Genomic DNA, 22,940 nt, shown 5'->3' on the forward strand with positions numbered 1-22,940 from the left:
TTTGCGTCCATTTTTTTTTTTTTTTTGCTTTTCCAGGGGGGGGGGGGCAAGTGCCCCCCCCCTTGCCCCCCCCCCCTCGCGACGCCCATGAACATCTCATATTAATACGGAAATGCCTTTGTACTCTTTTTTTCTGTTTCCATTCCATATATGCTATATTGAATACTGTGGCGGGAAATATGGTGGGTCACATCAACTTTCGGCCTATAATCATATAATAAAGCTCCATGATATACTTTGATAAGTGATTTTTCTATAGCTTCCAGTTTAGTGACCAATTTTAATGAACAAACCTTAAAACTATATGTATTGTGACCTCTGTACGATTTCCTTTCTTTCCTCTCCCTTACTTTGACTGGGATCGGGGACTTTTTCGACCATTTAGATAGTTAAGTAAACTAAATCTATAACACAATTGTGTACTATGGTATGACAACGGGTGTGGTTTTTTTTGGGGGGGGGGGGGGTTTGGGGGGGTTGCAGCAAAAAGTGACGTTTTAATAAGATAAAATAGGTTTTAAGTTATTGTTACATGTATTTCATGCAGATGCAAGAACATGTATTGAGCAAAATGTTCAAACAAGCTTAAAGTTGCGTAGCCGGCCACATGGGCGAGGGGCGGCCGGTGGGCAATGGGCACGTCCGTGCGACATGCGAAACGTGTCATGCGCTGTGATTGTATGCGAGATGCGATATGCGACATGGCAGATATAGATCACCGTAGGTTAAGGATGGGTACGAGGTCGCATTGAAGTGCTATTGCTATTTCCAGACGCTCAACGTTTTACTAACAATAGCCGCGGCATCCGTGCATGATGCAACTCTCAGCCAATGTAGACTATAAAAGGGTTTGTTTAAACGCGATTGGTGCTGGCTTAGCAATGTGGATACTTCGTTATGTAATTCATTGGTAGAATATAAAGCCGCTAACTTTAAGGTTGTGGGTTCGATTCCCACCTTAACACATCCACATGCGCAGTCCAGCATTTTTGTTTTTTTGGTCGATTGATCGATGATATATATAGACAACTATAAGTTAAATTTCTCGTATTAATACAGAATGCTTTTTTTCACCCTTCTTTTCTTTTTCCATCTATGTTATCGAATGCTGTGGCCGGGAAATATGGTGGGTCACATCATCTTGCGGCCTACTTCGTCCGAGAAGTTCAGTCGGTAGAACACAAGACTTAATGTCTTGGGCTCGTGGGTTCAAGTCCCACCTCTGAATATGCTTCCACGTGCGCAATATCCAGCTTTTTTTATTTGTTCTTTTGTATTTATTTGTCTCCAAATAATCGTAAAAGCGTTGGGGGGGGGAGTAGTTTCAAACCAAGCCAGATCTACAAATCCTCTACGTTTTGCTAAACGGTGTAGTTTGTTACATAATTTTTATTCTCCATTATCCATGATTTTTTCGAGTTTCACCTAGAGAAATAGGTTTTGGTTTCGGTTTGTATGTCTTTTTCTTGGGCTAAATGTGAGATGTATAGATCACCATAGGTTATGGATGGTTCGAGGTCGGTAGCAGTGATTACTCATATTATTCTCTCATGCCTGTGACAATGTCCGCGGCATCCTCGCATGACGCAACTCACAGTCATACACTATAAAATGATTTGTTTAGCAAAGTTGGTGCTGGCTCAGCAGTGTGGGTACTTCGTTGAGTTTTCACTGGAACTACCTAATATAAGGTCGTGGGTTCGATTCCCACATTTGCACCATCCACACGCGCAGTCCAGCATTTTTAAATGTCATTGATGATGGACAACTATAACCTTATAAGTTATTGCTCTCGTATTAATACAGAAATGCCTCTTTTGCGCCTTCTTTTCTTTTTCCATCCATACTTGCATGCTATTGAATTCTGTGCCGGGAGATAGGGTGGGTCACATCAGCTTTCAGCCTATATTTAAATAATCATAACAAGCTCCATGATATAATTGATTTGATAATTGATTTCTCTATAGCCTAGATTTTAGTGTGTATTACGAATGCGTTATAATGCTTCCCGGCAAATTAAAGTAGTATTTTTGTTGGCGATTCTTGCGAAATTTAAAACCAACAAGAGTGTCCTGCCTGGATAGAGGGCAGGGTTGTGTTTTTACTGGAAATCTTGGGATAAAACAATGTGCTTTAATAATTCCTACTTGATTGTTAAGCATGCCGATGATATCTCATTGACAGGATTTACTCGCATAATGACGAAACTCCATAAAGGGATGCGCTAGGTAAATCGTCAGTTTGCTATTGATGTGAGGATAATCACTTGATGATCAATATTCCTAAGACAAAGAAGATGATTTTCGATTTGCGTAAGCTCAAGAGTGAAATTGTACCTTTGAGGAGTAAAAATGAAGACGTTGAAATTGTTACGGAATACAATCATTGGAAGTTATGTATTGGTCAGACATTGAAGTGGAATACAAATACTGATAAAGTGTGCGGTAAAGTAAATCAACGGATATTTCTGTCGTAAACTCAAGTCCTTCAGTGTAAACAGAGACATAGTGTTTTTGTTCTATCAGAGTGTAATTCAATCGGTGACTGTTTTTTTACTGAAATGTTTGCTTTAATAGTCTGAGTAATAAAAACATTAGTAGACTTCAAGGAATCGCTAAAACTGACAGTAAAGTTAACTTTTTTATTACTATTATCGACCATTTCTTGTAATGAAACCAAGGGTTCCTCAAAAGTGCCAAAGGCACTGTAGCTCGCAAGCCTGAAGAAACCTGTGGCCGGAGAAGACAGTGAGAAGAAGTTACAGTTTTAGAGGAAAAGCCCAGAAGAATATTCTGGGGGAAAACCCACGGAATCAGGCAGGGACTGAAAACCCAATCCACATATTGGCCCAGGTGGGATTCGAACCCGGGCCACAGCGGTTGAAGGCGAGGAAAGTACCGCTACGCCATCCTGACTCCCGGCTATTTACATGTATACACGGATGATACTTTTGTTTCCACCCAGTATACAATTCATCTGTTTCACAGACAGTTTGTAAGGTAATTTAATATAGTTATATGGATAATCCATATACATGTAGTCGCTCAAGCTGGCCAACGAAGGGGGTGGTTAATTGCCGTGTACCATCTTATTGCAGTGTTTTTGTTGTCAGTCAGTACTTTACTGTCATTTTGAAAGTTTATTTATTAAAAAATGGGGGTGCGTGTCCTCATGTATGAAATAAAAAGGGTTATCATTACACTACGGGTGCGGGCTTAGCTGTGTGGCTAGTAGTTCAGTCGGTAGAACATGAGACTTTAGGTCTTGGAGTCGTGGATTCAAGTCCATGCACCTCTGGATATGTTTCCACCCACGCAAATCCTGCTTTTTTTTAATAAATAAACTAAATCCTCTTCTTTTTGCTGAACTGTGTGTGCTTTGCTGTTTATATTCATGATGCATTTTTGGAGTTTCACCTTGAAAAATAGATTTTTTTTCAATCGCGGGTAGTGCCTTTGGGCTGTGGAGGTTATTTTTTTCTGCACTCACAAAATTCCCAGATCAGATTCCACCATGAATCCCGGTCATCCTGATTAATTACCAGTAATTATTAATTATTTATATCTTGCACTTGCATGGTGTTGTTATTTCCATCGTGTATATTACGTGTTTTAACGTTCACTGCAATCATTTACGTCCACTCCTCCCAAAAAAAATAATCCTCCACTTTCCAGTTTGCTTTTATACTATATTAATATGAAAATGTGATAATACATAATAAGACTTTGAACATCGTAGTCACGCTGCGATAAACTGATTGTTTTTACCGCAGATACCGCATACAAAAACAAACGCTGATGTGAGAGCAGCCGGGCACCAGACTATTCCTAATATGCATTCGTATAAAAAAAATGGTTTGTATGCAAACGATCCCGTGCCGGGTGAGAGAGCAGGTAGTGGTGGGTGCGTACTGCTCGACACCACGGGAACGAGGTTGCGCATGACGCATTTCGTAATAGGACCATACATTCATCGTGATTATAATATTCCATTCATAAATAAGCTCAGAAGTATAACTATATTATTGATATTACTTTATTCTCAGCAACTTGGGTAAGGGTAAATATTGCCGTCATAATATAATGAACTTTTGTGATATGATTTCGCAATGCCACCAATGTAGCCTATATGAACTTTATTTTCCACTTTTTCAAGTGCCGGCGTTGGCCGAGTGGATACTTCGATAACTTCACAACTTGTTTAAGGAAACTGGTTCGAAACCTCACAGATCCACTGGCGCGATCCGGCTTTTTTTTCTCATTTTGGTTCATTGCCTAAGAAAAGTGATGTTCTATAATCAATGGAACAGGTCTTTATTGTCTGTGTTCTCAATGCGCATATTTTTCTTCCTTCGCTGAATTATAATGTGATGCTATGACTATGAGTGACGTGCTGCAGTGTACTATTGTACATGCAAAGAGATCCCACGTATAGTGATTCAGGGACTGCATCGATTGATTGCAAAATGCATGACGCAACAATTGCAGGAACTTTCATTCAGATCGTCCGTGGTGACGGAAGTTATAAAAAGGTCAGATTTATTCAGCGAGTGCTGGCTCAGCAGTGTGGATACTTCGTTGAGTAGTTCATTGGTTGAATTTAAGGTCAGGGTCCTTAAGGAGTGGGTTCGATTCCCACCTTAACATCAATCCACACGCGCAGTCCAGTACTTTTTCCTAAAAGTCATCAATGTTGCAATACTTTGCCCGACAGTATGAAATATGCCAGTTGTAATGAAAATGTCCATTACTATGGGTTTTAATTGCCATCTTTCTTGACATGATGGAAATAATAGGTCTATTATATGTCTTTAGAATTTAGTTGTGGGAGTTTCGTTTTCAGAAGTTTGTACTTGTAGAGCGACAGAGCTGTTGCAACAGAAACACAAGTTGAACAAGCCCGAAGTTATTACTGACAAAATGTTTAGCTCACATGATATTTCTATAGCCTCCGAAAACTAAACAATATCATGAAAAGGTCAATAAATGCATCCTTTCTGAATGTCATGCGAGACGCAGACATTCTGCCTAGTGTGACGTTCCTTTAAAGGGAAAATACAACATTTGCAAACATCAAAAAACGAATTGATCAAATTATAACGAAATATCTTACTGGATTGTTAGTGAATGCCATTCTAAAGCATTCTGTAAAATCGTGGCTCCTGGTGTGCTGACATTTTCAAGAAAACTTGTATTTTTCTAACGCTGGTCGGCCGACCATCGTTGGAGAAAACTGGCTTTTTTCAAAAATTTCTCCTAATTTTTTTTATATTTAGTTATTCCGCATTTTCCAATTGATTACACACCTGTGAAGGGGTACAAGCCTGCTAGACTGATTCTCTGACCTTACAATTCCCCAAAGTCTGTAAATTGCTCCGTTTCATCTTAAGTGGGGTCAGGGAGCCAGACTAAAAGAACAAAATTGGTTTTCTTGCTTTTCCCAGCATTTACAAGCCCAAAGATGAAACAAGTCAGTTTTTCTAACAATATTTTCTATAGCATACTAATCCTCCAAATCCATTTATTTCTGAAAATTAGAGCAAAACCAGATGTTGTATATTCCCTTTAAGATGTGTTACCCGCGCTATTTGCGAGTTTCATCCAAGGTAGTCTGGTTTCCAGACCAAAAGATTCCGACTATTCCTGATGAATCTTAGGTCCGGTAGCCTCCGGTAATACAATGTATTACAATTTACGTCACGTGACTAAAACGGGAGGAATTCCTCCTTTTTCCGAAAATTTCCGAAGTTTGCCGAAGTCGTTTCGTCGACATCGGATAGCGCCCGAGTATTTCCGAGTATATAATATAGGTTTAATTAACTGCTAATTGCTTATTAAATTTATTTTATTATAAATGAGTTGATAATTAATATTCATTGTTTTCATTTAGAAAACTTGAAATTCAACGACGATTTTGTGCATCAAATATACTCGGATCGTGCGGGCGAACTTTTTGCTGCGTCATGTACAATTTTGAATTTGACGACCGTTACCGAGAATTTCCAAAACTCGGTCTTCATTCGGCTCCGCCTGCTAACAGTGTTATTTGGTTCCCTAATTGTGAAGATTCCAGATCAACATTACTCAATGTTATCTTACCAAAACATCAAACTGTTTTATCATAACTGTATGATATTACGAAGCAAGTGATTTATTTAAAGATTTGATCAGAACATTAAAAGCTACAAGTGATAAAGCGAAATCGGAAACGAAGCCGCGCTTTGAAAAAGGGCCATTAATGTCGTCATGTTTATTTTTAGCCACGGAGGCTGCCTGACCTACAATTTAAGACGTGAGCGTCGGGTATAATTGTCAGGTCTGGGAACCAGACTACATCCAAGGGTGCATCCAGACGGGGGGGGGGGCAAGAGCGCTCGAGTATCTTTTTTTCCGCAGAGGAATTGGGTGCACTTGTATATACTATCGTGCGCTGTTCCAACTGTAACATTAAACTAAGGTTTTTAAGGTTGTGGGTTCAATTCTCACCTTAACACTGTCCACACACGCAGTCCATCCAATGCATCGTGCGAAATACGGGAAAACTTGCGACATGAGAGAGGGAGGAGGGGGAGATGTGTCATGCGAAATGTGCCATGCGATATATGCCTGTATGCGAGATGCGATATGGCAGATATAAATCACCATAGTATATGGATGGGTACGAGGTCGCATTGAATAAAATATTTTATTAAATATTTTTATCAATGTTTACAAACAATACAAAGGTCTATAGCCGCGGCATCCGTACGTGCATGATGTAACTCTTAATACAGTCATCGTAATCGTGTTCCATCCAGTGTTGACTATAAAAGGGTTTGTTTAATACGGTTAGTGCTGGCTTAGCATTGTGGATACTTCGTTGAGTAATTCACTGGTAGAATGTAAAGTTTGCGTCTTTAAGGTTGTGGGTTCGATTCTCACCTTAACACAATCCACATGCGTAGTCCAGCATTTTTGTTATCGTTGATCGATGGTGGACAACTAACCTTAAGTTAATGCTCTCATATTAATACAGAAACGCCTTTGTTCCCCCTCTTTTCTTTTTCCATGTTGAATGCTGTTTTGGGAAATGGGTCACATCAGCCTTCGGCCTATTATAATCATAAATCACCATGATATTGCTTTGATAAGTGATTTCTATAGCCTCGATTATAGTGACCAATTTGACCGATTTTAGTGAACAAACCTTAAAACTATGTGTGATCTCTATACGATTTCCTTTCTTTCCTCTCCCTTCTTTGACTTGGGTCGGGGGCTTTTTCGTCCCTTTAAAAAGTAAACTCTATGGCTCCTGAATACATGACTGATTTCTTCTCCTGTTTTGCACAATACCAAGTAACTAGACAGCTTGAAGATTCCCACCTCTAAAGCAGAATATTATTCTCAAGGTTTTGCAGTCACTGGAGCCAAATTTTGGAATAGTTTTCCTGCCCAGCTTAGAGTTCCACGTTCGCTTCCTGTTTTTAAGACTGAACTTTTTAATTACTTATATTAACATTTTTAATACTTCTATCATTTTAGGGTTTTTTTTCTTTTCTTTTCTTTTTCTTACATCTACCAGTTTTTATGTTCGTATTTTGTTTAATAAGTATTTGTATTTGTTTTTAAATAATGTATGAGTATTCTTTATGTGTTCTTTTTTTACTTGAATCTTCTTAAACGTCTTATTTTTTAAGGGGTATATGTTTGTTTTATATTTTACACATATATATATATATTTTTTTTTTTTTATTTGTCCCGTTATGAAGTCCCTCTGTCTGTTTGTTTGTTTATACACTCCTTTTTTGCGCTCTGTTTTAGTAACGTTATTTTACCGAGAGAGTGTTGATTTGTTTTTGTTGCTGGTTTTTCTTTTATCTTTTCTTAGTTTTTGCTTTTTATTTGTGTTAAGTGCATATAATTTTAAGCCTTCGATTTTGTAAATTTCATATTATTAGTTTATTTTAATGCAAGGCCCTAATGAAAACCAGCTTTTTGCTGTTTGGGTTTACCCTGGATAAATAAAGGTATAATTAATTAATTAATTAATTAATTAATTAATTAAAACTACATGTATAAGCATCTATGAAACAATCGCAAAATGGAATCACAACGGGTGTTTTTTGCTGCAGAAACTGACGTTTAAATAAAATAAAATGGGTTATAATTAGTTAGTGATATGTTCATTTGATGGTACCATACCTATTATGTTCCGACACCCACGGAACAGGGGTGTCGAACATAGGGTGGCGGAACATAGGGTGTCGGAATATAGAGCAGTCACCTATTTGATTACATGCAGGGCGATATAGCCGTGTGGTTGCGAAGGGCGATTTCTATAGTAAACGTTACACTTTATTTTGAATGAAACAACATGCACACAGACATGTTCACACAGGCGGGCGAACTCTTTGAACATCAATTTCTCCCGTTTGGAAGACCATATCTTCTTGCAACTTTCAGGGTTTATTTCCCTTATAATGATCCAAGTATGGTGTGCTAAAAATCGTTGTGATGTTCTTTACTTTTCTTTACTTTTCGTTGAAATTGGAAAAATAGGCGTAGCTACGTGGATGAAAGTTGTAACACTGGTGTTTGCAATATCTGTCAATCTTTTCAAGCCTAACGAATATTAATAAGGTTCCTATCCATTATGGTGTACAGTTAAAATTTGCACATAAGCCTCCTTCACGAGTTATTAATTAATACATATCACCCTTTTTGCCGGCTTCCATTGGTCGATACCGAGACCCACGGCGCTATGGGACCTTTGCTAAAAACCATATTTGCACGTGGGTTTGGTCGGCAAAAAAACTCGTCGAAATTTTTCTTGGAGATAGTTCAAGTGTAACACTAGCGTTTGCAACAACAGATTAAGCTGGAATTCGAAATATACTTAGATGATGTAAGTGTTCAACTACTCGCGAAATAACAAGTTGAGGAGATTCCTAGAAATTGAGATAAATACATATATTTGGGTATTTTCCGCACGCCCCTGAGGAAATGTGTCCCGACCTGGGTTTGCGGTCTTCTTTATCTTATTTTGGTTGGAAAAATCGCAAAAATCTTACTATTTATGCTGACGTTAGGCCTATGCATATTAGTCAGTGCTGGTTTAGCAGCGTGGATACTTCGTTGAGTAATTCATTGGTAGAATATAATGCTTCAGACTTTAAGGTTGTGGGTGCGATTCCCACCTCAACACCATCCACACGTGCTGTCCAATGCAACGTGCGAAATGCGGGAATGACGACTTGCGACATGAATGGACCGATCCAGTAAGCCCCTCCCACTGCGCACGACCAATTAACACGTGCTCCTCTCCAATGCCACACTGCATAATTCCTGCCGCGCGCATCATACGCGCGTACACGCATGTGTCGGACTTTTGTGCACGCATGTCGGACATAAATCACGGCTGTGATTGGTCAGAATACCATGGGGTGGTGCTTACTGGATCGGTCCATTGTGAGAGGGGTAGAGGGGGAGGTGCGACATGAATGTGCCGTGCGATATGCCTGTATGCAAGATGCGATATGCGAGATGGTAGATATAGATCACCATTATAGAGCTATTAGTAATTTAATATAGCTATTAAACCAAAGGTAATCACCAAAGGTTTTGGATGGGTATACGAGGTCGCATTGCATACTTTATCATCTTGTGCTATATAGTGATAAAGTCCTGGCGCTCAATGTTTTACAAACAATACAAAGGTCTATATAGCCGCGGCATCCGTGCATGATGCAACTCTCAATACAGTCATCGAAATCATCGTGTTCCATCCAATGTAATAAAAGGGTTTGTTTAAACACGGTTGTTGCATGCTGGCTTAGCATTGTGGATACTTCGTTGAGTAATTCATTGGTAGAATATAAAGCTAGTAACTTTAAGGTTGTGGGTTCGATTCCCACCTTAACACACAATCCACACGCGCAGTCCAGCATTTTTGTTATCGGTGGTGGACAACTAACCTTAGGCCAAAAAAAAATAAGTCGGTCTCTAGTCAGCGCGCGCGTCGATTTTAATCATGCGCGTCGATCTTTTTTTTTTTCCCAAAATGTTCCGCGGTAGCTCCAACAGCGCCCTCTATTTCCGCACCTCCTCAATTTTTTTAACCAAAGAGCACCAAGGAATGGGAAATTGCACCAAGGCAAATGATCGAAAGCACCAAGGCAAAATATGGAGGACACCAATGTACATGAGGACACCAAAAAAGCAAAATAGTACCTACCTTGTCTGTACAATCCAAGCTTAAAGAAAAAGAAAAAAAAAGAAAAAAAAAAAAAAAAAGCCGCGTGGCCGCGTCAATTCCGGAACTTTGGTCTGACCAGAGACCGAATATTTATTTTTTTTTGGCCTTAAGTTAATGCTCTCATATTAATTCAGAAATGCCTGTTTTGCCCCTTCTTTTCTTTTTCCATCTATGGTATTGAATGCTGTGGCGGAAAATGGGGTGTGTCACACCATCTTTCGGCCTATCATAAGCTCCATGACATAATTGATTTGATTATTGAATTTTTCTGGCCTCGATTTTACGGTGAACAAACCTTAAAACTATATGTGCCCTCTATACGATTTCCTTTCTTTCCTCTCCCTTCTTTGACTGGAGTCGGGGGCTTTTTCGACCCTTCAAAAAAAGAACTATATTATATATTAAGCATCTGTGACGCTCGTATCTGTAAACGCGATTTGTGTTTTGGGGGTTATTTTGCATTTGACATTGAAAAACTGATGTTTTAATAATCTAAAATGGGTTATAATTAAGTGTTATTTGATGGCACGTGGGGCGATAAAGTCAGATGCAAGTACTTGCACTGGGTAAAATGGGTTTTAACCACAGGGCATAGGGGGCGGCTGGTGGGCACGTCATCCCCCCCCCCCCCCCAATTCGAGTCTCTCAATTTGCCCCTCCACAAAAAAGCCCACGAGTGTTTTTTTCTCCAGAAACTACGCGTTTGTTCCCCTCCATTATGCTAAATAGCCATGCTAAGTTATTGGTTGTTTTCTACCATATTAGCAAATTAATAAAACGTGACTTTATTCTTTTGTCAACAGCAGTGTCGATATACATGTACATGTACTTCGTTGAGTAGTTCATTTGTTGGATTAAAGGTCAGGGTCCCTAAGGAGTGGGTTCGATTCCCACCTTAACACCATCCATACGCGCATCCTACAACGTGCGAAATGAGGGAATGACGACTTGCGACATGTCACGCCTGTATGCGAGATGCGATATGTGAGATGGCAGATATAGATCACCATAGGTTATGGATGGGTACGAGGTCGCATTGACTACTATATTATATTGTGCTATAGTGATAAAGTCCTGGCGCTCGATGATTTAAAAACAATAGAAAGGTCCAACGACCATGTTGCGGTCATCTCGTTTTTCCATACAAATCAACGTAACCAAAGCGAGGCTGGAAGGAAAATAGTCTGGTTCCTTTTAACACAAAAACCATTATCATTCAGTACTATTGGATACAGGGAAGATGACTGAAATGGTGGCAACATGCATGATAAAGGTCTATAGCCGCGGCATCGGTGCATGATGCAACTCTCAGTCATCGGGATCGTGTTCCATCCAATGTATAGTATAAAAGGGTTTGTTTAACACTGTTAGTGCTGGCTTAGCAGTGTGGATACTTCGTTGAGTAATTCATTGGTAGAATATAAAGTTATGGCCTTTAAGGTTGTGGGTTCGATTCCCACCTTAACACAGTCCACACGCGCAATCCAGCATTTTTGTTATGATTGATCTATGGTGGACGACTAACGTTAACCTTAAGTTAATGCTCTCATATTAATAAAGAAATGCCTTTGTTCTTTCTTTTTCCATGTGTGCTATATTGAATGCTGTGGCGGGAAATATGGTGGGTCTCGTGACTCTCATCAGCTTTCGGCCTATTATAAACATTATTTCATTTACGTGTTTGTTTCAGCATTCAATGGGGGACGTTGAACAATAGAGAACAATAGGGTCCCCAATTCCCAAAGGTCCCCAATTTGGAATCGTGTAAAAAAGGTATGGGAGGTCTTCCTAAAAAGTTAGAGCACAGACAAAAGAGGGATAATAGGGGTCCCCAATTGCAGGCAAATACACACTCGTGCATCCTGCAACATGCGAAATACGGGAATGACGACTTGCGACATCAGAGAGGGGAGGGGAATGCGACATGCGAAATGTGTCATGCCTGTATATGCGAGATGCGATAGGTGAGATGGCAGATATAGATCACCATAGGTTATGGATGGGTACGAGGTCGCATCGAATACTTTATTATATTGTGCAAAAGTGATAAAGTCCTGGCGCTCGATGATTTACAAACAAAAGAAAGGTCTGTAGACCACGTTGCTGTCATCTTGTTTCCCATACAAATCCTGGAAGGAAAATAGTCTGTTTCCTTTTTACACAAAAACCATTATCATTCAGTACTATTGGATACAGGGAAAATGGTGGCAGCATGCATGATATAGGTCTATAGCCGCGGCATCCGTGCAAAAACATGATGCAACTCTCAGTACAGTCATCGTAATCGTGTTCCATCCAATGTAGACTATAAAAGGGTTTGTTCAACACTGCTGGTGCTGGCTTAGCAGTGTGGATACTTCGTTGAGTAATTCATTGGTAGAATATAAAGTTTCGGCCTTTAAGGTTGTGGGTTCGATTCCCACCTTAACACAATCCACACGCGCAATCCAGCATTTTTGTTATGATTGATCTATGGTGGACGACTAACGTTAACCTTAAGTTAATGCTCTCATATTAATAAAGAAATGCCTCTGTTCTTTCTTTTTCCTTGTATGCTATATTACATGCTGTGGCGGGAAATATGGTGGGTCACATCAGCTTTCGGCCTATTATAAACATATAAGCTCCATTATTTCATTAAACGTGAGTTTGTTTTAGCATTCAATGGGGGACGTTGAACAATAGGGGACATGTGGGTCCACAATTCCCGAAGGTCCCCAATTTGGCGTGTAAAAAATGTATGGGAGGTCTTCCTAAAAAGTTAAGAGTACAAACAAAAGAGGGGCAATAGGGACCGGTCCCCAATTGCAAGGCAAATACACACTAAGTTGTATGAGTGTGTGTGAATTTGTTCTGCATTCAATAGGAGACGGTGAACAATAGAGGACAATTGAGTCCCCAATTCCCGGAGGTCCCCAATTTACGATCGTGTACAAAACGTATGGGAGGTCTCCCTAAATAGTTAGAGTACAAACAAAAGAGGGACAAATACACACTTGTACGTGTGTACAAGCATTACATTCACTGTGTGGACTTCCGAACAAAAGAGGTCCACACAAACCAGGTATAGCAGCGACGTTGTGTGGATTTACCCACGTCCACACAGTGTTCCCCCCTCTCTGGAAAACAGGTTCAGAGGCATTTTGGGGTTAGGTTTATCAGTGGCAAAATGAGAAGAGAAACACTAAAGGGAATCACAAAAAAAGTTTTCACAGTGTGAGTAAAATGAGTTTTTTTCACGTTCTTTTTAACTTCACGAAAACAAAGGAATGTCCACACTACGTATGTAACGTAAACATGTGTGTGTGTCCCCCCCCCCCCCCCCCGGGGGGGGGGCGCGCCACCGGGCAGATTATAGCGTCACTGTGCATGACCATAGAGCTCTGCATGACGCAACTATAACAGGAAATTGCATGCAGAACGCGGTGGTGACGCATTGGGTGCACAGTATAAATAGTCCGAAGGTTCAGTAGTCCGAAACGAAACTAAGGTTCAATAGTCCGAAGGTTCATTATTCCGAATTTACAATAAGGTTCGATAGTCCGCAAAGACTGTAATGTCCGATAGTCCGAATACAACTGATAATGTAGTAACCAACGGATAAAGTATCACCAACCGATAATGTCACACAAATTGACCGAGGGTGTAGTAATAAAGGCTACACTATCGGACATTTTTTGTTACATTATTGGTTAGGACCGATGCATTAGTATTATGGTCGTCTCATGACACAATCTATCTGATGCAACTATTGCAGGATATTGCGTGTCCTCACATGTATGAAATAAAAAGGGTTATTTTTCCACTAGGGTTGCTGGCTAAGCTGTGTGGATACGTCGTCCCGGAGTAGTTCAGTTGGTAGAACATGAGACTTATAAAGTTCTTAGAGTCGTGGGTTCAAATCCCACCTCTGGTTGTTTCCACACGCGCAATCCAGTTTTTTTTTTTAGTCTCAAAATAATCGAAAACACGTTGGGAGCGGAGGGAGTTTCCCACAAACAAGCCAGTTCTATACAAATCTGACTTCTTTTTGCTGTAACATAATTATTTGCTTTGTTCAGTTTGTTTTTTACAGTCCACAGGCTACTTTTAAGTGATCACCTCGAAAAATAGATTTGTTAGCCTCGTAGAAGGGTCATATTGACCTGAAAACGTATCCTGGTGGAGTCTGTCCTAGTGTGGTTTTCTATGGGCGTCGTACAAAATGCGACTTTGTACATGGTCCACTTTTCAGTCCAACACCAAAATAGGAGATTCTGGTTTCCGCATTGCAATATGTTCAACCTTTTCTGCTAGTGGGAACTGATATTTTAGTCTTATACTTTTGGGACGCTAAGAGAGTCGTACAAATAAATTCCATTAATTTCTGCTAGCAGAATTTTTTTTTAAATGGGTTAAAAAAAGGGAAATGGGGGTCATGTTCTCCCCAGCAGCGGTCCATTCTCCGGGTGCCCCCTGCCATTTGAAATTTTGAATTGCTAAATTGCACACAAACTGTATTGCCCTCAGTGCCGCATGCATTGAAAAATTGGTGCACTGCACGTGAGATTCGCTGCTGGATAATTTAGTTCGACTAAGTTTATAAAGTTCGGTGTTTAGAGCAACGAACTGTGCTATATACTATTATCATGCTGCGGCCATCTTGATTTGAGGCTGGAAGGGAAAATAGTCTAGGTTCCTTTTTGCACAAAAACCATTATCCTTCAGTACTGTTATTCGATACAGGGAACATGACTGAAATGTTTGCAGCATAATAAAGATCTATAGCCGAGCTACTTGCATGAGCTCAAATCAATTTAGTTCGGTATACGGTAGTGGCACGCTGTTTAAAGAACAGGCCTTAGTCTACTACAGTCATGTAGTAGAGATACTAGTGACGAAACAAACAAATTCCCGTTCGTGACTACCTCTGGGCGACTCGCTCATATCGAGATAATGATGACGACATAACAAACGTTTTAATTTCGTATGCTCAATTACAATTTATTCCGATTCAACACCCTTTTGGTAAGAAATCTTAAAAACATGTAAAGGACAAAATGCGTCCAATATTTTGTTCGACCAATTCACGTAACGTTGCTATAATATATTCATGTTCGAACGTTCTGATCGGGCCATTTCCTTGATATCTTATTATAAATTGTTGGGCATTTACTCGTCACCAAACTACGTGTTGACGCTCAGTACCTGGGCGCATGCTCGTTTCCAGATCCCAGACGGGGGGGGGGGGGGGGGGGGGGTCTGGAACTTTTTTTACGAGCGCGAAGCCCTGATTGCGTGGGGTCGGGGTCCCGTGTTACCTAGAAAAATGACACACTTTGGGGAAACTCGCAATTATTAGACATGCATATGGGGATTTACTGACCAGCTACACTAAATTAAGTATCTTCTCTTCGCGAGGAATTGAAATAATAGATAGAGTCACAGACACAAATTCTTCAAATCCCCCCCCCCCTCCCCGGACAACAAGAATTAATTTACAAGAACTTCAATTGAAAAGAAAATGACCACATTATTGTAAAACCAAAACCACGAAAACCAAGACTAAAAGTAAAGACTAAAATTGACCTAAAAACCAAGTTAAAACTTCAAATCAAAAACGTCAGAGAACGTGGCCAAGAAATGCCTCAGATTGCACCACAGAGCATCTAGACAATCCAAAAATTCCGTGTCCCTTAAGCGGGCCCCGGACCTCACACGCCTTCAGGGCTTCGCACTCGCAAATAAAAAGTTCAACTTTAGGATTTAAAGAACTCCCCCCCCCCCCCCAGTCTGGGATCAGGGAAAGGGCCTGAACAATGTATGCGCACACGTCCGTGTATATCACGTAGTTTTGCGACGAGCAAAATAATGTCTAAAACTTTTCAATATGACAGGGCCAAATTTTGACGATTTACTTTTGAAGTTGAACTTATCCCACTGAAAATAAATCCATTCAAAGGAATCAACATAATTAACCATTCATATATTTATGCAATAATTCGAAATGGAGTTAAAGGGATCATTTTGGGCGGAAATTATCATTTATACTCATTTGGCGGAAGGGTCCGTCGACAAATTTCATGATTGTACCCCCAATTCAAAATTATATGGCGACGCCTGTGCCTTTACCGTTTTATAGCATGATTTCTTGCCTATTTTTAAACAAGACTTTTACATTGAACGTATAAGAGGCATTTATATTTAAATTCAAAGCAAAACCTTTCCATTTTTATCCCAAACTTTTACCCGCAAAAACAATTTTACATGTTTGTGGAAAATCATCTTTTTCTCAACCTTAAAATAATGTTGTACAAATTATAAACTGTGAGACAACTTTCAACGCAATCCTGAGAATTTCAATGGTTCAAGGCTTTCTGCATTTATTGAAGCAAAGTTTCTGAGATGATAAGAGTCAAATAGATACGGCTCTTTTGTATCACATGCTTCCAGTTAATTACTTTTTAACTGTTAATTGACGGTGAGCAAGCGCCTATACACAGCACCACCAACTTGGAGCAGCTACGGCTATTGACAAAGGAGTGGATGACGCTGACGATGAAAGTCGTCGAGATGGCAGAAGCCGATGTTAAAAATCCAACTAAACCTGGCCTTGTTTGGGTGATTTAAAAATGCAAGTTTTAAAAGATTGGCTCGGACTTGACCTGGAATGTTGTGGCCTCGGCCTTGGCCCCAACCTGGGAGGTTGTGGCCTCAGCCTCGAAGGTTGTGGCCTCTGCCTCGGAGGTTGTGGCCTCGGCCTCGGAGGTTGTGGACTCAGCCTCGGAGGTTGTGGCCTCGGTCTTGGCCCCAACCTGGGAGGTTGTGGCCTCAGCCTCGAAGGTTGTGGCCTCTGCCTCGGAGGTTGTGGCCTCGGCCTCGGAGGTTGTGGACTCGGCCTCGGAGGTTGTGGCCTCGACTACAACACTGCCATTCAGTGGGATCGACGGAACCCACTGTGGAAATTGGGACATTGGCACGGGGATCCCAATGGGATACCATTGCAATGGGACCCAGTGTGAAATTTGGGACATCGGCAATGGGATCCCATTGCTATGGGACCCAATGGGATACCACTGCATGGGGTCCCAACGGGATCCCATTGCATGACCCAACGGGATTGGCGATGTCCCATATTCCGTGTTGAATCCCTTGGGACCCTGTGGGACTTTCCCCCTGCTTTCTTCATCGCTAGATTCTCGTCTCATCTCCACGATATCTCGGAAATTCATGTAGCATGTGTGGCAGATGTTGGAGTTTTCATCCACTGTCACTTCTCCACATTCCTGTAAAAATTCTTTTACCTTTGGAAAGTCAGGGATAGTATGACGTTTTTTTACGCGTAAACTTCGTAAACGCCGGAAACAATACGAACAATCATTTTGGTTTTTGATCTCGTACCATTTTCCGTAGTGCAGTTTGCACAAACTAATTTCATGGACAGGTACAGGGTCATGCTGATGCAAGCCAAAGCAAGCAGCAAATGATGGCCAATCTCCAGCTGTAGTGTCATGGGCAGCGACTGACTCGCACTTCTGAAAACGTGACAGGAAGCAAGTTGCTTTGCGCTCTCTCTTCGGTTTAGACCCTCCGTAGACTGGACCTGCTTCCTTAGGCTGATTATACTGCCGTGCTATCCTTGTGTTGCATTTACCGCAAATGCAAGAGTCTCTGGCGATGGCGTAAACCTGGTGTGCAAACAGCATCTTAGCCGCATCAAAACCGGTTACATGATAGATTCTGGTGAAGCGGAGGTCTGCGTTGCAATATTTTACTGCACACTGAGTTAAACACTCCTTCTCAGGGTGGGCCCGTATGGTCTTTTTTGCCTTCGACATGATGATAATATGTTTCAAGTATATACACTTAGAAACTGACTATGATGTAGACTTACTAACACACTGTTCACTTTGTCCTACTTTACTTATTCAACAAATGGAAGGTATAGCTGCAGGAAATAGCAGCAGACAGGTAGGTGTTGACTGTCAATTGGTAGAGACGAAGGCACAGCTCTGTAGTGGAGGGTCGGCAAATAGACCTATAAAGCAGAAAAATAAAAAAGTAAGAAATCATGATCAGGACCGTATATAATTCACATTGGAAATTTTCAGCACGAATTGGTAATGTGCACTTGTGAGTAAAAAAAAACGAAACCCAAATGTCGGGACCACTGATTTAGTGAAGTTCTGCACGTAGCACTTTCAAAATCTAGAATATGAAAGCCCAATTCATAAGCTTTCTTTTAGTACAAGAATCATTCAAATCACTTATGCACTTTTCAAGCTACGGAATTTTAAACACGACCACCGTTTTAAAGTTCTGTCCACGGATCACCAAAAGGTGTGCGTTCTTTCGGCACAACGAAAACCATTCACACACATCCCCATGTGATTTGTAATCGTTTTGCTGAAAGAACAGTTACCTTTTTGTGATCCGTGGACAGAACTTTAAAACGGAGGTTGCGTTGAAAATTCATGGAGCGAGGAACAGAAGGAGTCAGAACTCCCCTACTTCAAAGTGATATCACCACACTCGAAAGCAACAATAGAAAGCGCCCGGCGGCCAGCATAACCTCAGTTGCTCACTCCTATGAGATTAGTGCTGGGTGGAAGAAAGAGTTTGCTTTGCTTTGCGGAGCGATATGGTAATACCCATGCAGGCGCAGTTGTCATACATCGCCCAAAATGCATGATTTTGGAAGTGTTTGTTCGGAGTTGGCCCACAACGGTCAACATCACCGAAACAATCGTTTCATGACGAACAAAATATGCTCTGTATACCTTCCGTATGAAAACTTGGGAAATTTCTCAAAATGTCATATTTCATGAATGATGTATATCGGATGTTGCTCCTGTGATATTTAAAAACACATGTCAACTTGATTTTATATTTAACACTGCACACAATCCCTTTGAGCTTGCTAACAAGGCAGCACCCTTACAAGTTACAACGTCATTTTGTACGTCCAATTTATTGTCACGTTAAATTCCTATCAGGGCCCGTTTCTGGCTGGTACGAACATGACCCATGCATAACAAGTCTAAATGATTGAGCCCCAACAATGCTGTGACTGGTTTCGTTTCAACAACTATAACGTTCATTCCTTTATTACCCACTCACTGCATGAAGCTGTTCAGAAAAAAATATATGGCAAAATTAGCGATGCTGACGGAAGCACACAAAACACGAAGCTATAAGAAAATATATACGATAGTTTGGAACACCGTTAATTCCCTCACAACGCACATAAACGTCAAAGACGATGTTAGTGGGACCATGGAGCTATAAGCTCCATGGTGGGACTACCATATGGCGATGATTCAAGTGTTGTAAGCCTCAAGTACAATTTCCCTGCATGCCCTCTTTCCACGAACTCTGGGCCATATTCATGTTTATTGCACCCAATTAAAGTAATATCTCACAGATTGACGTGAATTCTGTTGTTATTTTTCTCTCGTGTTTACTTCGTTGCGCAACTGACCGACGCCATTGTTATCACCATTCACCGTATATACTCTAGCTATAGAGATGTAGCTTTCAGCCTTGTGGTTGTGAAGTAGTGCGGCAGCAGTGGAAGCAATGCACCCCCCAAAAAACATGCCATTTTGAGCGTTCTGCCTTTCAGATAATATGCTCAGACTGATTGAAATGTTAAATTTCAGTAACAGAAGAAGAAATTCTAAACTTCATGTAAGTGAAAAAAAAAATCGCCATTATTGATGCCGAAACGTCACTGGTAAAGCTGACCTAAACCATAGAGCAAGGAACAGCCATCGGGGGAAAATCGTTCGAAAGGGTCTCCAAATCGTTTTACTTACATGTATCTCTATTTCTAGGGATCCTCGCAAGTTGTTATTTCACGAGTAATTGAACACTTTAAACTCTGAATTTCAGCTCAATCTGGTTTCAGCAAACGCTCGTGTTGCACCATGACCAATCTCATGATCTCCCAAGCCAAATTTCGCTGGACTATAACCCATAATTACACGTGGATTTTGCGGCACCGTCAACATAATAGGTGCATTATTAGCATATTCAATAGTGCGACTCGGCGGAGCGTGACTTCATGTGGGTCTCGGTATCGGGGGTCAGACAAATCGACCGTTGAGACAACTCGACTCGGGACAAGTCGACCGTTGAGACAACTCGACCGTTGAGACAACTCGACCGTATGTGCGATAAATGGAAAGACAAGTCGACCGTTGAGACAAGTCGCCTCGCAGAGCCGATATAGCGCAGCGTGATTGTCCGTGCACATCGTTCGTTTTTTTCAAGGCCACGTGCGCGCATCCCCGGTCAACGTGGCCGTACCATGCACGGTGGCATCGTTTTTGCTAGGCCTGTGCGCCCATTTGCCGGTCAACTTGTCCGTACCGTGCACGGTGACATCGTTTTTGCCAGCCCTGTGCGCCCATTTGCCGCGCCGGTCGACGTGCCCGCGTGCCGGGCCCGGGCCGGTCCTCGCGGCCCGGGTGGGGCGCACCGGCCCGACGCGACGCCCTCTGTACATCGAGTATGCCCGCGCCGCACCCGTGATCGGTCTTGCCACAGATTTGTGCAACTTTTTCCGCTCCACGTGTATTCATTTCCATTAAGTCGAGCAGTCTCAACGGTCGAGTTGTCCCGAGTCGAGTTGTCTCAACGGTCGACCTGTCTCAACGGTCGAGTTGTCTCAACGGTCGACTTGTCCGCGAGGACCGGCCCGGGCCCGGCACGCGGGCACGTCGACCGGCGCGGCAAATGGGCGCACAGGGCTGGCAAAAACGATGTCACCGATGGAAGCTGGGGGAAAATGGCGATTAGTTAATAACTTGTGAAGGAGGCGATGGTGCAATTTGTTTTACTGCACACCAAAATGGATAGGAACCTAATTATTAGTGAGACTTGAAATGATATTGTATTGCAAACACCAGTGTTACAGGTTTGAAAATGGAGGTACTAACCTATATTTTCTAATTTCAAAGAGAAATACTGAACATATCAAAACGATTTTTAGCACATAGTTGCATCAGTTATAAGGGAAACAAACCTGAAAGTTGCATAAAGCATGGAGGTTGTGTTCCTTCCTCCATGCACGAAGATACGGTCTTCCAAATGGGACAAATTAAACTGACTTTCAAAGAATTCGCCCGCCGGCGAACATCAACGTCTGTCTGCATTGTTGTTTCATTCCAAATAAAGTGTTACGTAACCTTAAGAAATCTGCCTTCGCAACCGCATGAGTGGCCGGCTGTAGCTCTGTGTGCATGCGTGCATGCATGCAAGCGTACGTACGCGTTAAACATCATGTGTTACAAGTTTGACATGATGGACGTACCCAAACCTAAATTCATTAAAAAAAAATCGCCCACATCAACCGTCCACATTTTTGTGCAAAATATATCCTTGCATGTGGAGTCATTTTTTTTGTTCTCGTGTACTAAAATGTCAGAGTTTGAACGATGCAGTTTCAAAATTTTTACCAGAATTAATTTCCTGGTCTGAAATTTGTACTGAATATTCCCTACATAAAATCATGGAGGAATAAGAACACATTCCTCCATGATAAAATACAACGTACTTCAATTTGGGACAGATCAACACACACCTTGGAAATGCCTTTTTGAGTAATAAAATCCATATCTGCTATTTCGTGATATCCTTGTGGAGACGAATTCACGTATAGAAATTGCTCTGTGGAGACGTATTCAGTCTTTTGGTCCATACCCATGTTTGCACAAGGTATACTGTAACAGATCATGTTGTTTCATCAAAATAAAGTATTATGTAACCTTTATAGAAATCGGCTTTCGCAACCGTATGGTTGAATAGTGCTGACTGCCGAGTGCATGTATCATGGCTTAGCAGTTACGAGCACCGGACTCATGTTCTGGTGTTTCAGAGGCAACCGTGAGTGACGTGGGTTCGAGCCCGCCGGCGGACACTCTTAAGCAAGGTACTTGACCATTATTGTTTCGTCCTTTGGATGGGACGTAAAGCTGTAGGTCCCGTGTGTTGTATAATGCACGTAAAAGAACCCAGTAAACACTTATCGCTAAGAGAAGGGGTTTGCCCGGTGCTTCTGGCCTCCTGTATAAACTCCCACGTGGAGTATTTAGGAGAAGAACCAACCAAGAACCAACGATATTTCTGCTGTTCATGATCCCAACGTCAAAAGATTGTGCATAATTTCATCGTCGTAGAATACTGCTGGCTGGAACACATTTTTCCTGTGAGTAGGGGGTGCTGAAGCATATTCCAGCACCCCACTCCAAAAAGTTTGGGGCACCCACAGCACCCCCGTTCCCGCGGGCTTGCACATAAGTGCTATTAGTCGTGAAAACCGCTAATGGCAAGTTTTTAGTTTCACGAAGTAACACTCAAATGTGCGCGCTCATAATATCTGACGCTGGCGCGAACGATTTTCGTTTTCACAAAGTTACAACACCACTTTTACGAGAGAAAAAAACTCATTTGGATAAAAGCGTTTTAAAACGTTGGACAGGAAAATGATTAATCAGTGTTCTTGTAAGATTGCAGGGAAAAGAAATAAAAAGCCTTTAAAATGGTGAAATAAAGATGAGTGTTACTTCGTGAAAATGAAAATTACCGATTCAGTGCACAGTGTATAACTTCGTGAAATCAAAAATCACTCGTTTCCGTAAAATACAAGCTGTTTGCCCATTGAGTACTAGTGGAACAGTTCTGCAGACTACCTATAGGTAAAGGAGACCCATCAGTCTGAGCTG

At 41.3% G+C, this 22,940-nt stretch overlaps 1 protein-coding gene and 1 non-coding gene across 6 annotated transcripts; one reads left to right on the forward strand and one right to left on the reverse strand.

The window, feature by feature from the left end:
* Positions 1-14,073: 14,073 nt before the first annotated feature.
* Positions 14,074-14,149, forward strand: Trnai-uau. The gene is given in 2 exon segments: positions 14,074-14,110; positions 14,114-14,149. It is a non-coding gene; the product is annotated as a tRNA-Ile (tRNA).
* Positions 14,150-15,540: 1,391 nt separating this feature from the next.
* Positions 15,541-21,933, reverse strand: LOC119745951. Of its 5 annotated transcripts, none has more exons than XM_038222666.1 (2): positions 21,800-21,933; positions 15,541-18,250 (listed from the first exon to the last, which is right to left on the reverse strand). In XM_038222666.1, exon 2 carries the CDS (start codon positions 18,048-18,050, stop codon positions 16,854-16,856), a length of 1,197 nt encoding a protein of 398 aa, XP_038078594.1. In that variant the 5' UTR covers positions 18,051-18,250; positions 21,800-21,933; the 3' UTR covers positions 15,541-16,853. The 5 variants fall into 5 exon arrangements, with proteins under 5 accessions (XP_038078594.1, XP_038078595.1, XP_038078592.1 ...); XM_038222667.1 differs by lacking the exon at positions 21,800-21,933 and adding an exon at positions 21,242-21,402 and having other exon boundaries at positions 15,541-18,224; XM_038222664.1 differs by lacking the exon at positions 21,800-21,933 and adding an exon at positions 21,242-21,402.
* Between the last annotated feature and the right edge of the window lie 1,007 nt (positions 21,934-22,940).

Source organism: Patiria miniata, unplaced genomic scaffold (assembly GCF_015706575.1).
Source record: "Patiria miniata isolate m_02_andy unplaced genomic scaffold, ASM1570657v1 HiC_scaffold_7, whole genome shotgun sequence".
In the NCBI taxonomy this organism is placed as follows: Eukaryota; Metazoa; Echinodermata; class Asteroidea; order Valvatida; family Asterinidae; genus Patiria; species Patiria miniata.